Here is a 22,769-nt window from a genome sequence, read left to right as displayed (position 1 = left end):
GGCTGATATCATGGCAATCCTGGATGCGCTTATGTTCGTTCGAGGCCTTCAAGTCTTCCTTTTACTAGCTCCTTACCCCTTTGATGGTGCCACACTTTTGGCCCTAAAGTAAAGGAGACCCTTACCGGTGTGAACAGGAGGGAAAGACTCTGTCTGCTGTCGAGTCCGTTTTCCACCCTTGGATCTTTGGTGATGCCCCTCTAGAGGCAGAGGAGGGGCAGAGGTGGCGCCTGGTGGCAGACAAAACCAAGGTGACAGGGATCCTCCCCTGGTAAACCTTTCAGCACTCCTGACAGGCCTGGCAAACATTACTTCAGACAACTGGGTAAAAGCGTTGTTACCAGAGGTTACAAAATACCATTCCTATCCACCCCATTCCGAAAACTCCCAGATGTACCACCCCATCTCTGCTAGAAAAAGAGTCATCCAACCAGTCCCAGCGGACCAAATAGGATTCGAACTTACTCAAGGTTCTTTTAGTTCCAAAGACAGGGGACTGGAGGCCGATTCTGGACCTAAGCAACCTCAACACCTTTGTCAAGAAGGATAAGTTCGAATGGTCACGCTTCAATCGATCCTTCCATTTTACAGAAGGGCGACTGGATGTGCTCAATAGATCTGAAGGACGATACTACCACATCAAGATGGCCAGGGCGTCCAGGGATCAGAGCCAGTCACTATCAGCTGCCCTTTGGTCTGACCTCAGCCCCAGGGTTTTCACCAAATGCATAGGTGTTTCCGTATCTGGACGACTGGCTCCTGTCTGCCACCACCAGGCGTCAACTGATACAGGCCAGGGATTACACCCTACAACTTTGTATTCACCTCGGAATTTCCGTAAATTTCGAAAAATCTTTACTACAGCCATCACAGCATATCTTATTCATAGGGAATTAGATACGCATCAATTGGTTCTAAGGCTTCCTACAGAAAGGATAGTAGCGCTTCAAAACAACATTTCTCTCCTGCTGTCGTCCAGAAAGTCCCGGCAAAGCTGGTTCTGAAAGTATTGGGTCTCATGGCAGCTTCTCTCATTCGATACCACTGGGAAGACTGCACATGAGTTCTACAATGGCTCCTGTTTGCACAATGGTCATTCCAACAACTTCCTCTTACTCACGAAATTTTGATAACAAAAACATGCAAGTCACACCTAACTTGGTGGCTACAGACTTACCATTTGTGCGCGATGATAAGCTTCCTGATAGGGTGGGGGCATCTTTCAGGGACAGACAGTCCAAGGAATGGACCAATCTGGGTACAATCTGCACATAAATGTTCTGGAGTTGAGGGCAGTGTTTTTAGCGCCTTCTTCCTCTAGGGACTATTGCAGTTCAGGCGGACATGTCCGTAGTCTGGTACATAAACAAGCAAGGGGAACCAGGTCTTATCAACTATGCAGAGAGGCCATGAGAATTTGGCAATGGGGCATATCCGGGGTCATCCAACGTCATAGCCGACAGGCTAAGCAGAGCAATATTGCTGCCTCACGTGGTCTCTGAAACAGTCAATTGCGAGCATGATATTTCGCAAAGTGGGGCCAGCCTTCCTGCGATCTGTTTGCGTCTCCAATGAGCGCCAAATGCAGGAGCTACTTTGCCTCCAGGGGAAGTCCCCAGAGGCAGCTGGTGCGATTGGCCCCGGGTCTCCTTTATGCTTTTCCTCCATTTCCCCTGATTGCAAAGTTTCTGCAGAAAGCCAACAACCTTCAGAGGACTATTATCCTCATTGCTCCATTCTGGCCTCGTCAGATTTGGTTCCCATTCTATTGCATCACCGCGTTAGGGACCTTGGATGCTGCACCCAGAGCGGATCTACTGAGAGTCCCTCACCCATCTCTCGAATCACTCCATCTAGCAGCTTGGCTGCTCCGGCCTTTAGCCAGGTCTGATTCCCACCAGCGGTTCAAAATATCTTAGTGGCTTCTCATAAAGCTTCCACTACAAAGACCTACACCAGTAAATGGAATTCTGGGCTGATTCACATCATTTGGATCCTGTTTTAGCTCCGTTGAACAAGATATTGGAGTTCTTGACAGAATTATTTCACGAAGGAGCCTCTCCTGCTACTTTAAGAGTGCAGTTAGCTGCCATTTCTAACTATCATGTGGAAGAATGGTGCGCCTATTATGGCTCACAGACTTTGTAAAGCCTTTTAAAAGTGTCCTTTCATATCAGACCACCAGTCAGAAGTCCTGCATCACCGTGGAATTTGAATCTTTTGCTTTCTAAATTAATGTTGTGAACCAGCCTCAAATTGCCCATTGAAATTTTTGTCATGGAAAACTCTTTTCCTAGTGGCCATTACATCCGCTAGGAGTATCTGAGCTTCAAGCCCTCTCTATTAAACACCCTTATTTAATTTTCCACTCTGACAGAGTATCCCTTCGACTAATCCATCCTTTCTCCCCAAAGTTTGCTCTACTAATAATATTAATCAGTCCATTGAATTACCCACCTTCTTCAAAACCACTCTAATAAATTGGAGTATATGTTGCACAAATTGGATGTTCATAGACAACTCAGATTTTATTTGGATAGAACAAAAGATCACAGGAAATCTGATCAGCTGTTTGTAGCTTTGCGGACAGGAAAGGTTCAGCAGTCACGAAGCGAACTCTTTCCAAATGGCTAACTGATTGTATCACATACGTTTATGAGGCTTCTAATCAAGCGTTATCAGTCAAACCCAAAGGACATTCTACCAGATCAGTGTCTACATCCTTAGCTCATGCAGTTACCATTAGATACGATCTGCTGCTACTTGGGCTAAACCACATACATTTATCTCTCATTACAAAGTGGACAGGGTTTCTAGGGATAGGGCAACCTTTGGTTCCACTTTCTCCCTTGAGTTCCTCAGGATCATGGAGCTAGGGCGCTACCCATGTGTAAGAACAAAGGCGAGATTGAACACTCTCACATAAAGAAGTTATGTCCTTACCATAACGTTCCATGGAGTGTTCATCTCCCCTTAGGAAGAGCGTTCGATATGGTGCCTGGTCTGGAGTATTCTCCTTCTGCTGTTGCATTAGTTGTATTGTATGATACACTTGTGTAGGTATGTATATATATATATATATATGTATATAGATATGTTTATCATTAGATACATTTTGGTATGTGTGTGCTCTCTGTGTCTGGTTTGCTTGCAAACTAGATCTGAGGTAAAGGCAGAGGGGGATTGTGGGTAATAGGTGATCTCGAGCTTCTTCTCGATGCAGAGCTTGCATGCGGCGGCCGACGCGAGGAGGTTTGGCTCCGAAATGTGTGTAATAACCAAGGCGAGATGAACACTCCACATGGAACGTTATGGTAAGGACATAACTTCTTTTTTTATACCCCTGACGACCTGACGTCATGGAAGAAGCGACAGCATCCGACGCAAAAATCCCAAGACTCTGGTATTCAGGCTGCCTGAGGGCTAACTGCAGGCAGGTAACCCAAATGCGATGACTGCAACTGTGAATACACTCGAACATCTACATTTATGGTAAGTGTACACAACTGTACTTTTTGTCATTGCAATAGTAAACTATATATATATATAAAATATTATCTCCTTCCTCCTTTATACCTTTTCTAACTTCCAGTTTGTTCAAATTTTTCATAATACAGTAGTTTGAAATTAAATTTCTTCCTCTGTATAGTTTTTCGCTTTTATGTTTGACAAGATTTAACTTCCCTTTTTAAAACAACCGCACTTTCCACCATACTCCTAGTTACAGAGTTAGTTCACTAAGATGCTTTTTCTGTGGTGGATCCAACCTCTGCATTCTAACACACAGAAAAGTAAAAAATCCATTCTAATAATTTCTTTATTTAAGCAGCATTATTGGGGCTTTAGTCCCCCAAACTGTAACTGAGACCCTTCAAAAGATCTAAATTTTTAGTGTTTTGCCTAAGAGAGAGAGACTGAATTTTTTTATGTAATCTGTGCCAGGTTTTAGAGGTTCCGATCTGAGGTTTGTTGCATTCTGACCCTCTTCCGATTCCGATCACCCCAGTCTGTTGTCCAGATTTTTGGTCATATTCCTTACTCTTCAGCTTCAGACTTCAATTCCTTTGTAGAATGTGTGTTGATGCAGACCTTATTGCTCTTTCTTGAACTTTAGCCTTGCAGGAACAATATTTAAACAAATAAATAAATAAAAGAGCTCAGTCTTTTAAGTATTGATATGAAGTACAGGGCAGCAGAGGAGAACTCTGCCCTTCTAAAATACGGGAAATTAAAATATTGTAAGAGCAGTGAGCAGAGTTGCCATAATGGTTATGTTCTTTTCCTCACAGAAGGCTGGCTGTTTGTATGGGCTTGGATTGTTCAGAGGTGTTTGACTAATCCACGACAGATTGGAGGTCGGTTCATTTGATGTTACTAAGTCATCAACTGTTGCTGCAGACAACCTCCTTCAGTCGGATTTTAGTGTGGACTCCTTCAGATCCGATTTCTCCTGCCATCGGTTCTGGTCATCTCGACCATTCTCTCTCATCTCCCTTGGATCCAATGAGTGTGTGGTGCCCATGGAGAGCTGCATGGTTCTAGGGTTCACCTCCTGCAGATCCACGCTTCGCCAATGTCGATCCAGCCTGCTGCAGTTCCTTTTTGGTACTGGGGATTGGACTGATAGTTTTTTAGCTTAATATGGCCTTTGTCAAATCCACTGTGCTCGGATCTGACTTGCCGCAGTTCCTTGTCGGACTGAGAGCTGGGCTGATACCACACTTTAAAAAAAGAAACAGAATAATAATAATAAAAGAAAAGAAAGGAAGAATTATTCCAGTCCTGCCCTTTCGCCTATGGATCCCGTCTGTAGCAATGCTTCCCTCGATCAGATCCTGGACCTAGGATCTGATGGCTGGCTGGTTGCTCTGAGAGAACTAGGCTGTCTTTGAATCTGGAGCCATCAAGTAGTAGCATTTTTCTTTGGATCCAAGACTTTCCTTGAATCTGACGGTTCCACTGTTTTTCTGTTGTAGTCAGTTTTCATCCAGAAGTTGCTTTTTGACACTCACATACCTCTCAACTGTCCAGCTTTTGCAGAATGTCCAGATTTTTACATCATATTTTTGTTCTGTTTCTCAAAAAAAATGTGTAATTTCTGGGCAAATCACTGACACATTTCTGGAGACACGGGACCTTTGATTTAAATCACTAAATAATGACTTACATTTGAGTTTCAGATTTCAAATCCTTCAGAAGATCTATGTTAACACAGTCTTTGTTACTCTAGCACCTTTCTAGCTTTATAAGAGTAATATTAAAAATCTGTCTGTATTTTTGGGCCTTTGTTCCCTCTTTTTGTCAGGTTTTGTCCAAGTTTCTTGCACTAAGAGATTGAGATGTATGGAGACAAACTCCTAGAGTATCCAGATTCTTAGCTCACCCCTTTGTTTTTTAGGCTATTCCTCAAAAGGGAACTAAAGAAAACATAGCTTTCAACCTCTTAACACAAAAAATCTGGACAAAGCCAAAAACAATCCAGGGATATAACTCCAAAAACAGGGACACATTTTAAATGTTGCTCTTATAAACTTAGAAAGTTGCTAGAATAAAAAGGTTTTGTGTTACCATGCATTTTCTGAATGATATGAAGTCTGAAACTTAAATGGCTCTCATTATTTAGTGAACTCAGTCCTGTCTGATTTGCCACAAAAATCCAGAAAATCACAAATTTATGAGGAGCATACCAAAATATGGGCAAAATCTGGACATTCTGCAAATATCTGTACAGTTGAGAGATATGAAAGGAAAGCTCAGCTGCACCTTTGATCCCATAAATAAGGATGTGTTTTTCAGTTTCGATCCTCATATCCGTAGAAAGACTTATGTTGGTAGTATCCTATTGTTCTAGTGAGCCTCTGGCCTTGAGGGAGTGTGTCCCTGTCTTCTTGCCTTGTCCCCCCGTCTAAATGAGGATTGACCGAATTATTAAAGTGTTTACCTTACAGACAAAGGTTGTTGAGTCTTTCAGCTTTTCCCGGTTAGGGGTCGCCACAGCGGAACTCCGGTCCGCTAATGATTGGCAGTAGATTTTTACGTGCCGAGTTGCCAGCCCTGGCGCACAAGCTTCAACGAAGGTACGCCCATTCACGCATGTCTCCACACAGAAGACGTTCTAGCCGAGAATCGAACAGGACGTCTTACTGTAAGGTGACAATGCTACCGCAGCACCACCACTGCAGTCAAAGGTATAGAGTTTAATCTCACTACGGGAAGTTGGTTGGGCTTGGACTGGGCCATAAGGGCAGTTTGCCTATGAACCTGTGAACCTATGTGCAAGGTGCATATAATGAAAAATAATTCTAAAATGCTTTGTAACTTCCACCCCTTTTTAACTCTATTGTGGTTTTGTGGAGGCATTTCTCTGGTTCTGGTCTGTCTGTCCTGGGGTTCGTGCTGAGCCTGGAGACATGGGACCTTTGTTTTTGGTTGCACTCGGTTGTTCTTGTGCTCGTTCCTACACTACAACTCTCTTTCCCTCTCTAGCACTAAAGTTCTGAAACTAAAATGGTCCTCCAAGGATGTGGTTTGGTGGAAAGGGACAGAGATGTAATGCCCTTAGTCGATTCCCTTGATATTTTGTACTAGTAGGGACTTCCCTTTCTCCTGCCATTACCATTCTTTCCTTTTTCAATTCCTTCTCTTGATCCCCTATGGAATGCAAAGTTCAGTTTGAGCAGAAGCTGGAATTCAAAGTCCTTCTGCCCATCCTCCCATCTTATAGCCAGCGTGATGGACTATTTGGTGAACTATAGTTCAGTACATCTACAAACAAGAGGGAATTCAACTTATCCTGGGTATCAAGAACCCTAGGGGAGTGCGTGACAAACTCAGAAGTTTTATACCAAAACAAAAACTTGAAGATAAAAATGGCCACGGTTCAGAGCTTTCATCTTATATAAAATGCATCATCAGAACCATGAAACAGGAAGTAAAAACAATTTTTAAAGGAAATACGTAAACACACCCCGAAAACACTCATTCAGGTGTCAGGAACCACTAAACCCCAGACAAAATCTTAGAGACAGTAAATACAGAATGAATGACACTATTTACAGCTTGGAAGCTCTCATTTTAAGTTCACTAATAATAGAAATGCGAGCTTCTAAGTTGTAAATAGTATCAAGTTGTAAACAGTGTTATATAAGACGAAAGTGCTAAACTGTGACTGTTTTTATCTTCAGGTTTTTGTTAAAGTTCTGAGTTTGTTTGGATGCTGGTGTTTAGTTCTTTTGTTTTAGATTAGTGTTTACATCACGTTTCCTGCTTATTTAGTTGAGTGCAGAACTCATTGTAAGGGCAGTCACCTGTACTGAACCAAAAGATTTAGCAACCTACTGACCGACACATTCAGCTCTAACCTTACTCTTTTTCACTCCCCCTCTCTCTGTCTTCTTCAATCTTCTCTTAGGAAATACCTCCCACAGGCTTCTATATAATTTCATACATCTCCCCTGATCCCCAGTATCATTTAACAAACAGCTAAGTAGAAGAACAAGGTAATCCCTTTGGATCCTACTGTCCTAGTCAAATGGTTTTACCCCTTTCTAATCGACGGACAAACTCATTCTCATTATACCTTGCTGACTTATGAATATGCTTTTCCTTTACTCTGACCTTTATTTATAATAGATTCTAGATCCAGATCCAGACCATCTGTCACTCGATAGGCACATGTCTCCCTGATATTTCTAATCTAAATATGACAATCTGCTTTCTCCCTTTTGCTGGTTCTTCTCATACCTTTATCTTCCATTGATTCTTTACTAGGAAACGCTTCAGAAGTGAATAATGAAAGCTGCTTAGTGGAGTAGACCAGGATCAGATCATTTCTTCTTAGCATCCGACTCATTTAGTTCTTGAATTTTTGTCGACCCCTTTTATGAGGATATAAGTTCACTGTTTTTTTGAATAGGTTAATTCAATAAAGCTAAATTGTCTAGGACCTCATCTCCTAAGCCATCTTCTTCTTCTTCCTTGGCTTTGGATTCTTCTTAAAGAGGTCTGATAAAGATCTAATCTCAACTTAGGATTTGAAAAAGACTAAGTTACATGATCCAACTACCTCTTTGGATCCAAGAAAGACAAAATTATATGACCCGACGTTGTCAGATGTGACACCATCTAAGCCAAATCCATCTGTTACTGGAACTTCTACCTTGATAAACATGCCTAGTACTCGTTTTTTCAGCATCAGTTGATCCGGTCCTCTCCAAAGTACCTTCTCCTTTTTCTAGAAAAACATAGACCTCCATAAGTATATTCCACTTGTTCTTCCAGAAGCCTCACAGAAGAAGTTGGGAATATAGTAGTGAGGAAGATTCTCTCAGTGCAGAGACAGTTTTTCAAACTTCAACTCACACCTATATCTACTTTTAAGTAGGATTCCTCTCAAATACTCACAATACTGTGAATATTTAATTTAACAGATGCCATTTACTGAATTTTCTGCTGCACCATGCAAACAAATTTGATGCTATAAATCTTGAATTTTTTCCCCCTGTAAACCTGCATCTAGATGTAAAAAAAAATGAAGGATAAAGCCATGTTGAGGACAAACCATTCTTTCCTTCCTAAGATGGTGCAAGGATTTACAAATAAGAGAGTATACCTGTTCCATTTACTAGCTGGACATAGACAGTTACATTCCTAACTACACCACCATATATAAGACATTAGGAAATCTGTTCATCCAGTCTTACATTTCAGACACAACAGGCTGACAAATATATCTCAAATGTGATCCTAACCAGATGGTTTGACTGGTGGCATTTCCTTTATCTATAACAAAGGACTTAACTTTCCTTACCAAAACCATAAAAAGATCATTTAAGCATACCTGCGACTTCCATCACTGTACTCCCAGACCAGAATCTGTATGAATGATATTTGTACAGCTACAGCGTGGCCAAATCCTTATACCTTTATCATCCATCACATTTAGATATCAGGTCCAGGAGGAGTTTGGCCCAAACTTACCAGTAATATCAGCCCTTGGAGTCCATCCAAAGGTTCATATAGCTGGGGAATCTGCCCCACAGGTTGAGGTTGAATCAAAATTCACAACATCAGATAAAGAAGTTATGTATTTACTATAATGTTCCACCTGTGTTGTCCATTTTCATTCATCCTCAACTCCCTACCCACCAACCCCCTTCCTTTTCTAATGTCTAACTTCTGGAGCAGCAAAAGGCTTCAAGACCCTGCTGTTCTTGTGTTCACCTCCAAATATGGCATCCCCCTCCATATTTGTATAATTGGTTCATGGGGGAATGACATTCCCTTATCTGAGATTAACTATATAATTTACTTTGTTAATAGTTTTTCCTTTATGGTCTTCCTTTCAATTTGCAAACAAAGTCTGAGGGATGCTAGGAGTGATGCATTATGGGTTGGGAAGGAGCTCTAGAGTTTATCAGAGACCACAAGCTAGGGTAATGGCCGAGTGAAATCCGAGGATAGGATCCGGACCCATAGGCTGAGAATGAATGAAAATGGATGACACAGATGGAACGTTATGGTAAGTACATAACTTCTTTTTTCTCCGAGTTACACTCTCATAGAAGAAAAAGCATTAGAAAAGGCACATATCGTAGACTGATGCCTTTGAAAGGCTGATGTTGATTCTTATGGTTACAAAGTATTAAGACAAAGTCTAATGTAGCGGCTGATGTTTTTCAGATTCTTTATTAAAATATAAATTAGAAAATGTAGTCTTGGGTATTGACTAGCATATTCGTAGTTATTACACTGGGTAAAATGACTAGGCTTAAAATGACCTCCTGGTCGATAGCCTAGTAGTCTCCTACGATCCTATGATGCATTAATTCTTTAGGACCTAAAGAATCAGCAGTAACAAATATAATATTATTATCTGTGATGCATATATGCATTGCAGCAGTTTATAATTTATATTCTAATAAAGAATCTGAAGAACTTCAGCTGCTACATTAGAATCTGTTATAAGCATGCTTTTAAGAAATGCATTAAAGTGAAGCAATGATGATTCATAAGTGGGTACATCTTACTGGGTGTTCAGTGTTTTTTGTATTAATAAAATATATAATTTTATTTGTTGAAGACCATATACATTCCGTGCTCATCTTTTCTCATGAAAGCTGCTCACATTAATAAGCTGAATCATTGAAATACTTAACTTCAAATCAGCATGCGCATCATCAGCAGTATTTGAAATCCCAAGTTGATAGTCTTCTCCTTTTACCTGCCAAGATCCAATGTTGTCCAGTTTCATCTTTTCAAACATGTGGGAAATGTGATACTCTAGACCCTCTTCAGTAGCATCATCCTCTCGGTCATGTAGAAGCCTTACAAAGATTGACGCTGACAGGATGATGATGAGGAAATTTTTGAGGACACAGATATACCTTGTGGTTATCCTTGCACCGTCCCCTGGAAAGGTGCCAACTGTTGGCCATCTTAACTGCCCCCTATGCAAGAATCTGCACCGATCCAATCTTTGGTTGTTGGTTCATTGGAACCGAATGGTACTGAAGTTCCTTTATCGGCATCAGAGCTCCTGGCATCTTTGACTATGACTATATCCCAGTCTTTCTCGATACCAGTACTGTTGGATGAAGATAAGACTTGGAGCCAAGTTTTGGGGGAGTGATTCAATATCGAGGTTCTTGGAGTCATGTCTTCCCCTCAGGGCCTTGGCTGTAGGCAGCTTGGGACTGAGATCTGCTTCAGAACCGAGGTTTGCTGGTGCTGAGTTTTTCTTTTCTTATTCACAGCGGAGATAATAATTTGCACCTGTAGCAACCTTGTTATTTTAAGCTTTTGAAAGGGTTTTGCATCTTTCAAAGACAAGGCTGTTACTATTTCGGTTCCACCCAAATGTACCTGCAGTCTGCTTCTTCTTCTCTGCATCCAGTTGTACAGGGACTGTCAGCACCAAGAACTTCTGAGGAAATCTACTTTACTAGTTTTCTGTCTGATTCTGGCCCTTCTGCTGATGCCCCAGGAGGTGCTCCCAGAAAATGGATATGCAAGATGAAATGTCTGGACTCGTCACCCAAGTCTTTCACAGACGATACTAGCGTAGAGGGTGGAGAGGGCTCCCACACTCCCTCTCTGAAGATGTCTCCTTTGGAGACATTCTAGAATTAATGAAACAGAGAGGGGATTGGATACCCCAAGACCCTTCCCTAGATGAGTCGGTATTCTTGGAGACTTTTAGCTGTGGACCACCTTCATCTGGTTGATACCACCCAGTTGATCCACTCATAGATCTAATGGCTCAGTGGGTGTGGAAGAATCCCAGTTTGATGGAGCCCATTACAAAGTCTACCCTACTGATAGGAAGCACTGGAGTAAGGGTCCGCCTATAGATGCTATGGTGGTAGCAGCAGCCACTAGTAAAGAGGTACTGGAGGAAAGCTCTTGTGTTCATCCTTCTAATGGAGAGTCTGGGGCAATGGATAGGTATGGAAAGCAGACTTGCATATCAGCAACATTTTGCTTTAGATCGCTAACTGTTTGCTCACCTTACAAGATTACAGAGGGACTTGACAAAGGAGAACACCAAGACACTGTCAGTGATACTGCCAGCAGATGCTTAGAAGACAATGGACTACCAGCTTTCCAAACTGCAGTCATCTTCTAATATGGCCATGCAGCTGCTATCAAATGCAACTGATGGCATAGTCAGAGCAGTAGGTACCAGTATCACTATGTGCCGACATCTCTGGATGCAACTCTGTGATTTTGCGGAAGGCTTTAAGTCATCCTTCATTAATGCCACCATGATGGGTCTACCTTATTTGGACCCAAAGTCAAGGATACACTTACCAGGAGTCAACAGAATAGCAAGACTCTCTCTGCAGTGGAAGTACACAGCTCCACCTTCTCCACCCCTCAAAGAAGATTTTCTAGTAACAGAAATCGGGAAAGAAGATGTGGTTCCACAAATCACAGAATTCTTTCCATGACTCACAAGGTGAAAGACCTTCCCATGGCAGGGGGGCAGGCAGTTTTAATGGATGACGTCCAAGAGACAGAGGTGCACTGCAAAGTTAAGGCCTTTGAGGTCCCTTTTCAGAGAAAGCCTTTCATCATCCCTGAACAGTTGCCCACTGCTGCACTCTGGAGGCAATCAAGGGATGTCTGTCCTTACACCGTCAATCCTGGTAAAAGATAACTTCAGATTTGTGGATGCTAAGGATAATATCCAGATGTTACTCAGTTTCCTTTTTCCATCAGCCATAAACGAAAAAGAAAAAGAAAGTCTCGAGTGATTCACCCAATCAGTGGGAGTTAGCCATAGAAATATTCAAAACTGCTAAAAAAAAAAATTCACCCACTCGGTCCCCTGCAGCCAGTTAGAATCTGGAGTTTATTCCAGATTCTTTTTAGTGCCAGAAAAGACTGGGGACCTCAGACCCATTTTTGGATCTAAGTCACTTGAACACATTCATAAAACAGACAAATTTCTGGATGGTTACAGTTCAGCATTTTTCCTGTCCTGAGGAAGGACGATTGGATGTGCTCTTTAGATCACCAGAATGCTTATTATCACATCAAGATAGCGAAACACTCCAGGAGATATCTCCGCTTTTGGCTGGAAGCCAAACATTTGCAATTCAGAGCTCTGCCATTCAGTCACACCACAGACCCCAGGGCGTTTACCAGGGTCATGACAGTTGTAGTGGTGTACCTGTGCCTTCTAGGGATACAGGTCTTCCCATATCTAGGCGATTGGCTTCTCACTGCTCCCATCAAACACCTGTGGATCTAGAGTATCTCTTTTCCCACATGTTTGAAGCAGACGAAAATGAGACAGTATGGATCTAACATTATGGTGAGTACATCATTTTCATTTCTATAACCTATGTAAAAAAAAAAAATAGATAATTGCATCTGATTCTGTGACCTGGTGATTCTCAGAAGTTGTTTTATTCCTTTCCCTGAGGTGGTATATTCAGAGTCAGTTGTACTTTAGGAGAATTCAGAGTGTCTTACCCATTTGGGTTGTAAGGGTAAAGCCCTCAAAGAAAAAAAAGTTTATTTGTTTGTTTGTTTATTTATTTATTTATTTATTTATTTATTTATTTTTGCAAATTTGTTGAAATTTCCTTTTTAGACAATCTGCCTCACAACTTTTATTTTCAGAAAAGCTGATCTTCTTGGGAACAGTCTTTAGCCAACCAATCAACCACCCTTGCAAATGTATTTTCTAAGCTTACCAATATTCTTTTAAGATTTATGACTCCAGCCTGGACTTCATACATCTGAAACTTAAACATTTGGAAAGTACAACTTCAAATAACTTTCTTCTTTAATAGCCATATGGTTCTTTGTTTAAAACTGAGTTATCATTTTTTTTTAATAAGCCAACTTGATTAAATGTGATTAAAAGTAAATGTCCTATAAACAGCTATCTGTTTTCATATTAAAACAACTGATTTGTGTTATGAATATAATTATGTTAGATGTAATTTTAATATTAACCAATAAAAGTAGGCATTTTTAATGGTAGTTTTTCTGAGAGTTTTATTTCTAGTAATGTAAACATTCTGTTTGGTCTGTATATTTTAATACAGAACGAACAACGTGAAGTACTCAGTAAGTTTCGCACTGGAGAAATCAATTTACTTATCGCAACGACTGTAGCGGAAGAAGGTTTGGATATCAAAGAATGCAATATTGTTATACGATATGGTCTTGTAACCAATGAAATTGCAATGTTACAGGTAAGCTGAAAAAATGCAAGATGTATTGGTCAATAATGAAAACTGTATTTTCAGGACATACTCTACAGGGCTCTTCACTGAAGACAAATGGTCTTTAGCAATAGTGGCTTCAAAGGATAAAGCACTTGCTACTGCCTAGGTGACCCATGTTTGATTAGCTGCTGAGGCGTTTTATAGTGCTGGCAGGTGAGAATGGTTGTGTCTGTCATGGTGGGGAGGAATGGGCAAAGCAAGTATGCAAAGCTGCCACAATTCCTGGGAGGAAGAGCAGCATTTTAAAGAACATCTAGGGGTGGGGAGGTCTTTTGACTCATAAAGCCAACACTTTGGTGTTAGCCTTCATTAGCAAGTCTACAAGAGAGTGCACTCAGTGAAGCTGTAGTATGTCACTACAGTGATGGGGGTGGCTGTTTCTTGTCACTAAGAGGCTGGGATTAGGCCTATAGGAAAAATACTGCCAGTTACACGGATGCTAGGGAGAACACCAGCAACCCCATGGCTGCTGGTATGATAACTGCCTCAGCTGGCTGTCACTCCATATGGTAGTGGGGTTCCTCATTTGTGTGGAGGAAAGAATGGGGTGAGTCTGATTGGGGATGGCATTATGGTCAGCAGACAATGGGCATAAATGACCTAGAAAAAGTCAAAGAGTCTTTGATAACGTCTAAGTAAAAAAGTCAGTAATGTGTAAAGTTATTTTTTGCAGTGTAGAAATGTAATTACATGCAGTACAGGTTTTGATGAACTTTATCCGTGATGATCTGTTTTACTGATTTTGATTTTATCAGATACATTTACATAATTAACCACATCTTGACAGAGCCCTTCCCTGACCCTCTTCAAACGCAACCTATATCAATGAATGGTGACTACAAGTTCACTCCTGGGGTGGCATCCATGACCCTCTTGGACAGAAGAAGTTGGTATTAACTACCACAGACCCTTAACTCTGTGAACTTCACTTACTTAACCACCGACAATTGGGGCAACCCAGGATAAATATGACTTGGCTAATAAGGGCTCTAAGGCTGTTAGCCTACTAACCTCGTAGAAACATTTGAACCTACAAACAGTTACTGTAACTGACTACTTGTGTTCTTAGGGTAGAGTAAGAACTATTGTTAAGCAAATGTTGGAATTTCAGTACGTGAGCTTTCAAGAACTCAGAATACAAAGCCAGCACAACTGCAATTATTTTGAAAATATCACAGTGCTACAACCTTGAAGTGAGAAAAAATTATGTAAGAGGATAAGCACCTTCATGTCAAGACTCTGTTACATTTACCTTGTTGTATTTGGTGTTCCAGGATTTATTTTTGAAATCCCAAAACTTAACTAACTGTGACTGTCTGTTTCACAGTTTACCTGTAGTCTCGCAGCTATCATTTTTGTGAAAGTGCTTTTTTAAATGTGCAATAAGCATGATGTATCATAAATATTGAAGACTTAGTAATCGAAATGAAATGTAGCAGTTATTATTTGCAATTACTTGTTTTGACTTTTACGCCAAGTTTAGAACTGTGTACATAGATTATTAAACGTGACTTGAAATATATTCTGAAACCAAAATCAGACCACCCAGCTTATGCTGTTTCACATTTCTAATGGAATCATAACTTAAAAACTGTATGTACTTATATTTCACATAAGGCTACAAAAAATTTCAGTACCATCTGAAATATTTGGCACAAACACTCAACTAACTCTGTCCTTCACAGAGTTTTGCACACAATAAAAATAACCCTTTCATTTTGTTTCCTTTTATGAAGCAGTAGCAGTATTTCTTTATTGAGTTGCTTGTTAATGAAAGTGACATCCCCATGTTTGAATAATAGCATAGCGATTGCAAAAGATAGGCCAGTTATGTTGTAAATCCAGTAGCTTTCATCTTCTTCTACTAAATAAGAATGTAGGATCAGCTTTTATTTTGTGATATTTTACATTTAGTGAAGTGAGGTATCCACCCTGGAGATTATAGCACTGTTTAAGACTTAGCACAATATCCAACACAGTACAGTGATTGTATAGTGAATGCATAAGCATATGTTTTAGTAAAATACTGGTACAAATCAGTAATAAAACAAAAAAAAAAATCCAAGTAATAAATATGCCATACAATACTAAAGAAAATTAGATAGAACCTACCTGATATGTCTCCTTTATACAAATGGTGCTCCTTTCCTCTGAACTCCTGAAAGCACCTATACCTTCCTGCAAAGCCTATGCAATGAATTCAGATTCACTTGTATATCTCTTATTTGATCACTTGTATATAACTTGTTTTAGTACATAAAAAAAAAAAAAAACACATTAGGGGTTCATATACTCATTTCTTTGAAAAAACCCTCTTGCTGTAATTTGAATATGTTTGAGTTATAATTTGTATTAATATGTTATGTGAGTTATAATTGGTTATGGTACTGTCTATGCTTTGTTACCTATGTTATCCTAATTGTTTTTGTAATTGGAGCTTTTCTCCTCGGTCTCCACTGAAAACGGGCTCCTGCCCAGCTGGACCAACCCGGTTAACAAATGTCAAATAAACAAATAAATAAATAAATAAATAAAATAGATTATTTATCTGTCCAATGCTGTCTTTTCCATCCAACTGTGTGGATTGGTTCTGATCCAACCTTGGTGCCTTTTTAAATCTCTTGGATCCAGGGCTCAAGCTCCTCCCCATCCACAATTCAATCTTGTCCCTACAATACCTCAGATCTTTATTCAGTCAAAACATGATCCTAAAGGTTCTGCACTCATAGAGAGGGCAACTGGATGTACCCACTATTTCTGTTCTGATTTTTGCAAAAATTGTCCTTCTTAGTGTTTCAGCTTTCTTTAGGTTGTTGCGTCTTTCGGCTTTTCCCGGTTAGGGATCGCCACAGCGGTACTCCGGTCCGCTAATGATTGGCAGTAGATTTTTACATACAGAGTTGCCGGCCCTGACGCACAACCTTCAACGAAGGTACACCCATTCACGCATGTCTCCACACAGAAGACGCTGTAGCTGAGAATCAAACAGGACAACGTCTTACTGTGAGGCGACAATGCTACCTCAGTAAAATAACAAAAAACGAACTTAGAATAGTCCAAAGAGCAACGCAAAACACTTTATTCACCGTAGCACAAGAAAAAACTGTTGGTTAAGCACTTTCTTCACAAAGTGACATAATCAGAGCCAAGAACAGTAAAAAGGAAATCCTTTTATGTATAAAAAAGGCACCAAACAAGCGCTAAACCCTCCCCAAATTAAAGAGAAACATCCACAAAACTGCAGATTATTTAATGTTCTTGGTTTCTTCTCTGTGGAGTCTGCATGTCCTCCCCGCAGTTGAGTGACGTTTAAAAGACATTCTAGTAGGTGCATGCTTGAATGAGTGTGCCTTCTTTGAAGGTTGGGCGTCGGGTGGCAACTCGGCACCATAAAAAAAATCCACTGCCAATCATTAGCGGACCGGAGTTCCGCTGTGGCAACCCCTAACCGGGAAAAGCCAAAAGACTTTTTTTTACTGTTCTTGGTTCTGATGATGCCAGTTTGAGCTGCCCCTAAAAAGGCAGATAGAATGTATAAAGTTCCTCAGTCTTTTAAGTTTTTATACAAGTGTGACCCAGCAGCTGTAGCCTTAGTTGATCCCACTCCTGCTAAACACTTAATTCTAATCCTACACTTTCTGATAGATGGGAAAAATTAGATACTTCTGCATCTTCGATTTTCAGAAATTTGAATGGTGAGGCTCATATGTTAAAGTTTGTTCAAATTGTGAAAGTATAAGGAATGTTTTATCTGCAGATCTGATGTTGTCTTTTCCATCCATTCCTCAACATGTAGGTCCTGGATCTGCCATTGGATCTGGCTTTGGCCGCTTTTCAGCTTTGGATCTGATGCTCACTTGCCTCCCCCCCATAATCCTTTATGTAAGGAATGAGGTACTCCAGATCTCGTTTGCTGCTGTAAGTGCTTGATGGATCTTGGTGCATAGTAGCTGATTTGGTTATAAAAAAAACTTAGATAAGTATTTTTCTACTCTAGCATTTTCGCTGCTGTTTCCTCCCCCTCTGTCTCATTCTTGCTCCTTTGGGGACCCTTTCCTTTTTTTCATTAAAGCTAAAAAAAACCCAGTAAATCTGATGTTGTCAATTTTCATTCTGTCCTCAGTCTATGGGTTTAGATCCTATCTCTCGGATCTGACTCAGTCGTTAACAGTAGCCAGTTTTAACCAAAAAGCTCTCAAGCTTCTCTGTTACTTATAATGAACCCTTCCTAAGTACCTCAGATCTTGTTTGCCACTATTAGTGTTAGACGTGATGACCAGGTCCATGATAATGCGTTCCATGGCCTTGCAGATCAGGCTAGTTAGGTTGATGGGTCTATAATTGCCTGGGTCAGTGGGCACTCAACCTTTGTGTAGAGGGATGACAGTGGCTGGCCTCCATTCAGCTGGGATGAAACTGGTGCTCAGGCTTTGTTTGAATAGGGTGTCTAATGGAGCTGAGAGCTCATGCCTGAGTTCATGTAGGATACAGCCAGGGATGTTATTGAGTGCCATGGAGACTGTATTTTTTGCCTTTGAGAGGGCGTTAAGGACCTGTTTCCTGTTGATGTGGGGAGGGAGGCAGATGCTGGGGATGTCCTGGTTTACTGATGGGGGGACAAGGGGGTGAAGTTTTCACTGAACCTGTCTGCCAGCAGGTTGGCTATATCTATGGTGTTTGTATCTGGTGTTAGTTACCACCAGTTCAGAGCAGATTTGGGTGTTGCCTTTGAGACTGCGGACATATGTGAAAAAGGCCTTGTGATTGTCCTTGGTGGATGTGACCAATTTGGAATCGAAGTTAACCTTAGAGGATTTCACCAGTGACCTTATTTGTTTCTTCAGACAAAGGAGAGATTGCTTCCAACTTGGCACCTGCTCCTTCTTGGCCCTAGACAGCAATTTTTTCCTTCTGTTACAGAGTTTTTTTATTGCTGCTGTCCACCAGACAGGTTTACTCTTCCTTGAGGAAGGTGATTTGGTCCTGTCTAGTATTGCTGAGTCCATACAGCTATGTAGGTGCTCATATAGTTTTTTGGTGTAGGTTGGACATTAGTGTTAGTTCCAGCTGAAGGGATGGTGGCTGTGAAGCTGCTTTTACCTGCTCTAAGGAGATTGTAGTCAGCTTTGGAAAAGTTTTTTTGTTTGACCCTGACCGGGGGGGGGGGGGCAGGGGAGATAGTGACTTCAAAATTGATTGCTTTATGGTCGGATCTTACCAAGGAGGATGACACTGTAGGAGTGCTACAGTGGCTACTCATGTTGGTTATGACCAGGTCCAGGATATTTTCACCCCTCGTAGGGGTGTCGACCAGCTGATCTAATGCATTGGCATTTACAAAGTCGAGGAATCTATGAACGTTCATGTTTGGGCTAGAGTAGGTCTTCCACTCTATGGTTGGGTAGTTAAAGTCACCCAGGATCAGGGTAGAGGGTTGAATCTTGATGGATTCAAATAAGTCCAGATAGGTGGAGTGGGTGTCCTGAGTCATGGTTGGGGGTCTTTTTTCATGTTGGTAATTTTGTGCTGTTGACTTTGTCTAAAAAAGGCACTATGGAGAAGGCAAGAGCCTTTGACAGAAGCCTAAATCCCAGGGTAGACAGATGAAGGCCATCTCTGGCAAAGCATCGTGGTCTGTCAATCATGTCCTCCCAGGCTGTCAGGTACTGGATCCCCTTGGAGTGATACCAGAAACTAAGCCAGTTGTTAAAGTCAGTCATTTTCTGTTGTTTTGATGTATCATTCTGGATGATACCTGCCTGGGACACATATTCAGTGAGCTCAATCATGTCTCTCTTCATATAGTCCAGAGAGGTATGTCTCAAGTCATTCACACCAACATGGACTATGACAGAGTCATAATAGTACTTGTTGTTGAGAGACTTGAGTGCGTGCGTGTTATGGTGGATTCTAGCACCTGACAAGTGACATACTGTGACTTTCTCCTTGTCTAGCCTGGTGAAGGGCACATATGTCTGTCTCACGATAGAGTTTCTTATGACTAGTATGTTGGGTTTGTGGTTGGCCCTTAGATGCTGTGAGACACAGACATGTCTACTATGTGTGATGCTTGTTGCTGTGGGTTGTGATATGTGTGTGTGTTTGCTTTGGAGGTCTTTTTTGTGTAGGTATGTTTTTGTTGAGAACCCCCGCATATGTAGGAGTGTGTTCTGGTGGTGTTAGAGGTGTGATGTTTATAGTGTTTGTGCAGACAACCTTCTCAGTGCCAGATGTACTGGCTTGTGACTGAGACAGCAAGGATTTTAGGTCCTTAATGTGATTGCATGTCTCACATATTGTGTTCCTAGGTGATAGTAGTAGAGGGTTGTCTGTGTACATAAGACAGTTGCTACACTGTCTCAGGATGCCCTTATCAACCAGACTAGCAGGAGAAACCATAGGAAATCGTCTGTCCATGGTTATCATAATCTGTGGAAGAGAAGTCAGGGATAGTAGAGTGGGTACTATTTGAGGAGAGTACCTATAGGTGTGGGTAAGGCTGGATAAAATCAATACAGTAACTGCAGGAAAGGGCCTCACTCACACAGGATTGCTGGTAAGGGAAAAATGCAACTGAGATACCTCGCAACAGGTTAAAACAGCAAAGTGGTGTTGCGCAGTGGGCAAACAAGCACAAAGCCATGCAAATGCTGGATTTAAATACCACAAAATGAAAGTAAAATAGAAACACTGGAACTGACCAATCAACCCTTGTCCCTGAGCTCTTAGCTCAACACCCTATGCCAGACCAGTTCCAACCAGTTCACTTATTCCCACTAAGTGCAGGCAGGCCCAGGCCAACACAAGATAGTGTAGTAGGAAACACAGGAATCACACAAACAGATCCGAAGACAGCAAAACCTGTAATCAGACTATGCTAAAGATATTTAAACTCTGTTTAGGTCAATTTAACACAGGAGAACAGATACACACTAGCAAGCAGGAGCAAACTGATTTAAACAAATTAACCAATTAACCAATAAAAAGCTCAAAACTGAGCCCTATTCCAGCAGTCTTCAATCAGACAAGTTCTAACTGCATATTCCTGCCACTAGGGTGCAGGGAACCCTCTCAAAAAGATGGTCTGTATTAGTGTTCAAGTTTTACAAACAAAGCTAGATTCAGCAGGTCTGAATCTAGTCTATGCTACAGCAAACAAGGCGCACCAATTTCAGCAAGAAACAGTTCAAATAAGCAGGCACAGTAAGCCTTTAACCAGCGATTCCCAGCTCAGAAGGGCAGAATCTACCTTCTTCTCCAAAGAGTGCAGAATACAAACCTTCTTAATGTAAAATAACTGGCCTGAAGCCCGAGTGCTTAAACCAGAACTAAGACACTTTTAGAATAACAGACACTAAGCCTTCAACCAGCAACTCCCTCCCAACTTAGAAGGGTGTAAACTACCACCCCTGCCACAAGAGTGCAGACTACAAACCTTCTTAATGTAAAACAACTGGCCTGAAGCCCAAGTGCTTAAACCAAAAGGCTTCAAGCAGTAATAAATGCAGCAGAATAAGTGCAATTGAGTACTTTTAAGAGCAGGCAGCAAAAGCAAAATTAAGTAGGAAGAAACACAAATACAGTAAATTTCTTTTCTTTTCTTTTTTTAGGTTAAGTGGGAGGGGATGAAACACGATAATTTAAGGTTGAGAAACTAAGGGGGGGGGGGCCTTCCCAAATGATCTGTCTCTACTCAGAAGAATAAGCTGATGAGATGGGACTGTGAGGAATGTCCACAATGAGATTTATAGTAGGGGCGGGCAAATCAAAAGCCACCAAATTTAAGAACACTACAAGGACTGGGAAGGTGGGAGGGGGGAACTCATAAAACTCCAACAGAACAGAAAACATAAAACAAAACAAATGTAATACTAGAATAAGTGGTAAAAAGCATGGAACACAGGTATACATTAATATACTTGCACTACTATTGTGCAATATATGCTGATAAATTAACAGTGCTCCCATTATTAGAGACAGTACAGCAATACACACAACAGGCCTGGGATCAAAATCACAAAGTACAATATTTCTTTAAATTACTCAGCACTACTGACATAAAAATAGATGTTAAGTTGTCAATCTCGCCTTCATTCTTGCTTGATGGGTTCGGAGCCGATCCTCGGCTGCTAAGCTCGAGAGTCACTTTTACCAGCTCGAGGCAGCCCCATATCCCATGATGCAAGGCGGTAAGTACCCAGATCTCGTTTGCCGGCTTATGAGGTCCTCCTTTACCAGCTCCTGTTAAGTGATTCCCTTTTTGGATATTTCATGCCCTTTTTCTTAAACAACCCTTAATTATTAGTTATTAGTTAATTTTCTACCTTTTGTGACAGAAAATCCCTGTCTTTTCTAATTTATTTTAGTCAAATTTACCCTTCCCATCCCCCCCTGTTAGGGTGTGTGTGTTTGTTTATAGAAATACCTTTTTGGTATTTTATTTAAGTTAATTTTTGACTGGTGTGTGTGTGTTTTTGTGTAAAGCACCATGTCTAAGGAGAGGGTCTCAGGTTTTAAGAAGTGTGACTCGTGCTGTCAGAAGATGTCTCTGACAGACGGTCACACTTCTTGCCCTCTTCACCTGCAGGACTCCTGTGCTATTTGTCATTCCTTCAGCCAGAGAGTCCTGCAGGAAAGACGTAATAAACTGATCCTTAGGGGCCTTCTTAAGCCGGAGGGCTCTCCGGCTAAGTCGGCTCCATCCAAATCAGTTAAATCTTCCAAGGCCCAGGCTTCTGTATCTAAGCCTGCGGCCTCGTGCAGTCGAGATCGGCCCGGCTGGAGCCGATTCTGGCTTAACAAAGCCTTCGGCACCGATGGCTATCGGTGCTGAATCTGTAGCGACCGCACGATGTCGGCTCCGATCGGTTCCGACACCCATGTGGCACAGGCATCGGTGTCGGCTCCGATCGGCTCCGACACCGTTACTTTGGTGGCTGTATCGGCTCCGGCTGGAGCCGATACATCGAGCTTCCTGTCGGCTCCGAGAGGTCGGCTCCGACAGGATCTATAGTATCGGCTCCG

At 41.4% G+C, this 22,769-nt stretch overlaps 1 protein-coding gene across 1 annotated transcript in view; it reads left to right on the top strand.

The window, feature by feature from the left end:
* Window positions 1–22,769, top strand: part of IFIH1 (interferon induced with helicase C domain 1) — a 2,457,004-nt gene that overhangs the window by 1,359,802 nt on the left and 1,074,433 nt on the right. The window contains exon 12 of the mRNA XM_044074778.1: window positions 13,563–13,712. Coding sequence (XP_043930713.1) covers window positions 13,563–13,712 — 150 coding nt within the window. The remainder of the gene's footprint in view (window positions 1–13,562; window positions 13,713–22,769) is intronic.

Source organism: Protopterus annectens, chromosome 6.part0 (assembly GCF_019279795.1).
Source record: "Protopterus annectens isolate FY-2018-M chromosome 6.part0, PAN1.0, whole genome shotgun sequence".
NCBI lineage: Eukaryota > Metazoa > Chordata > Ceratodontiformes > Protopteridae > Protopterus > Protopterus annectens.
The sequence above is the reverse complement of the archived record's forward strand: the minus strand, read 5'-3'. Positions and strand labels throughout refer to the sequence as shown.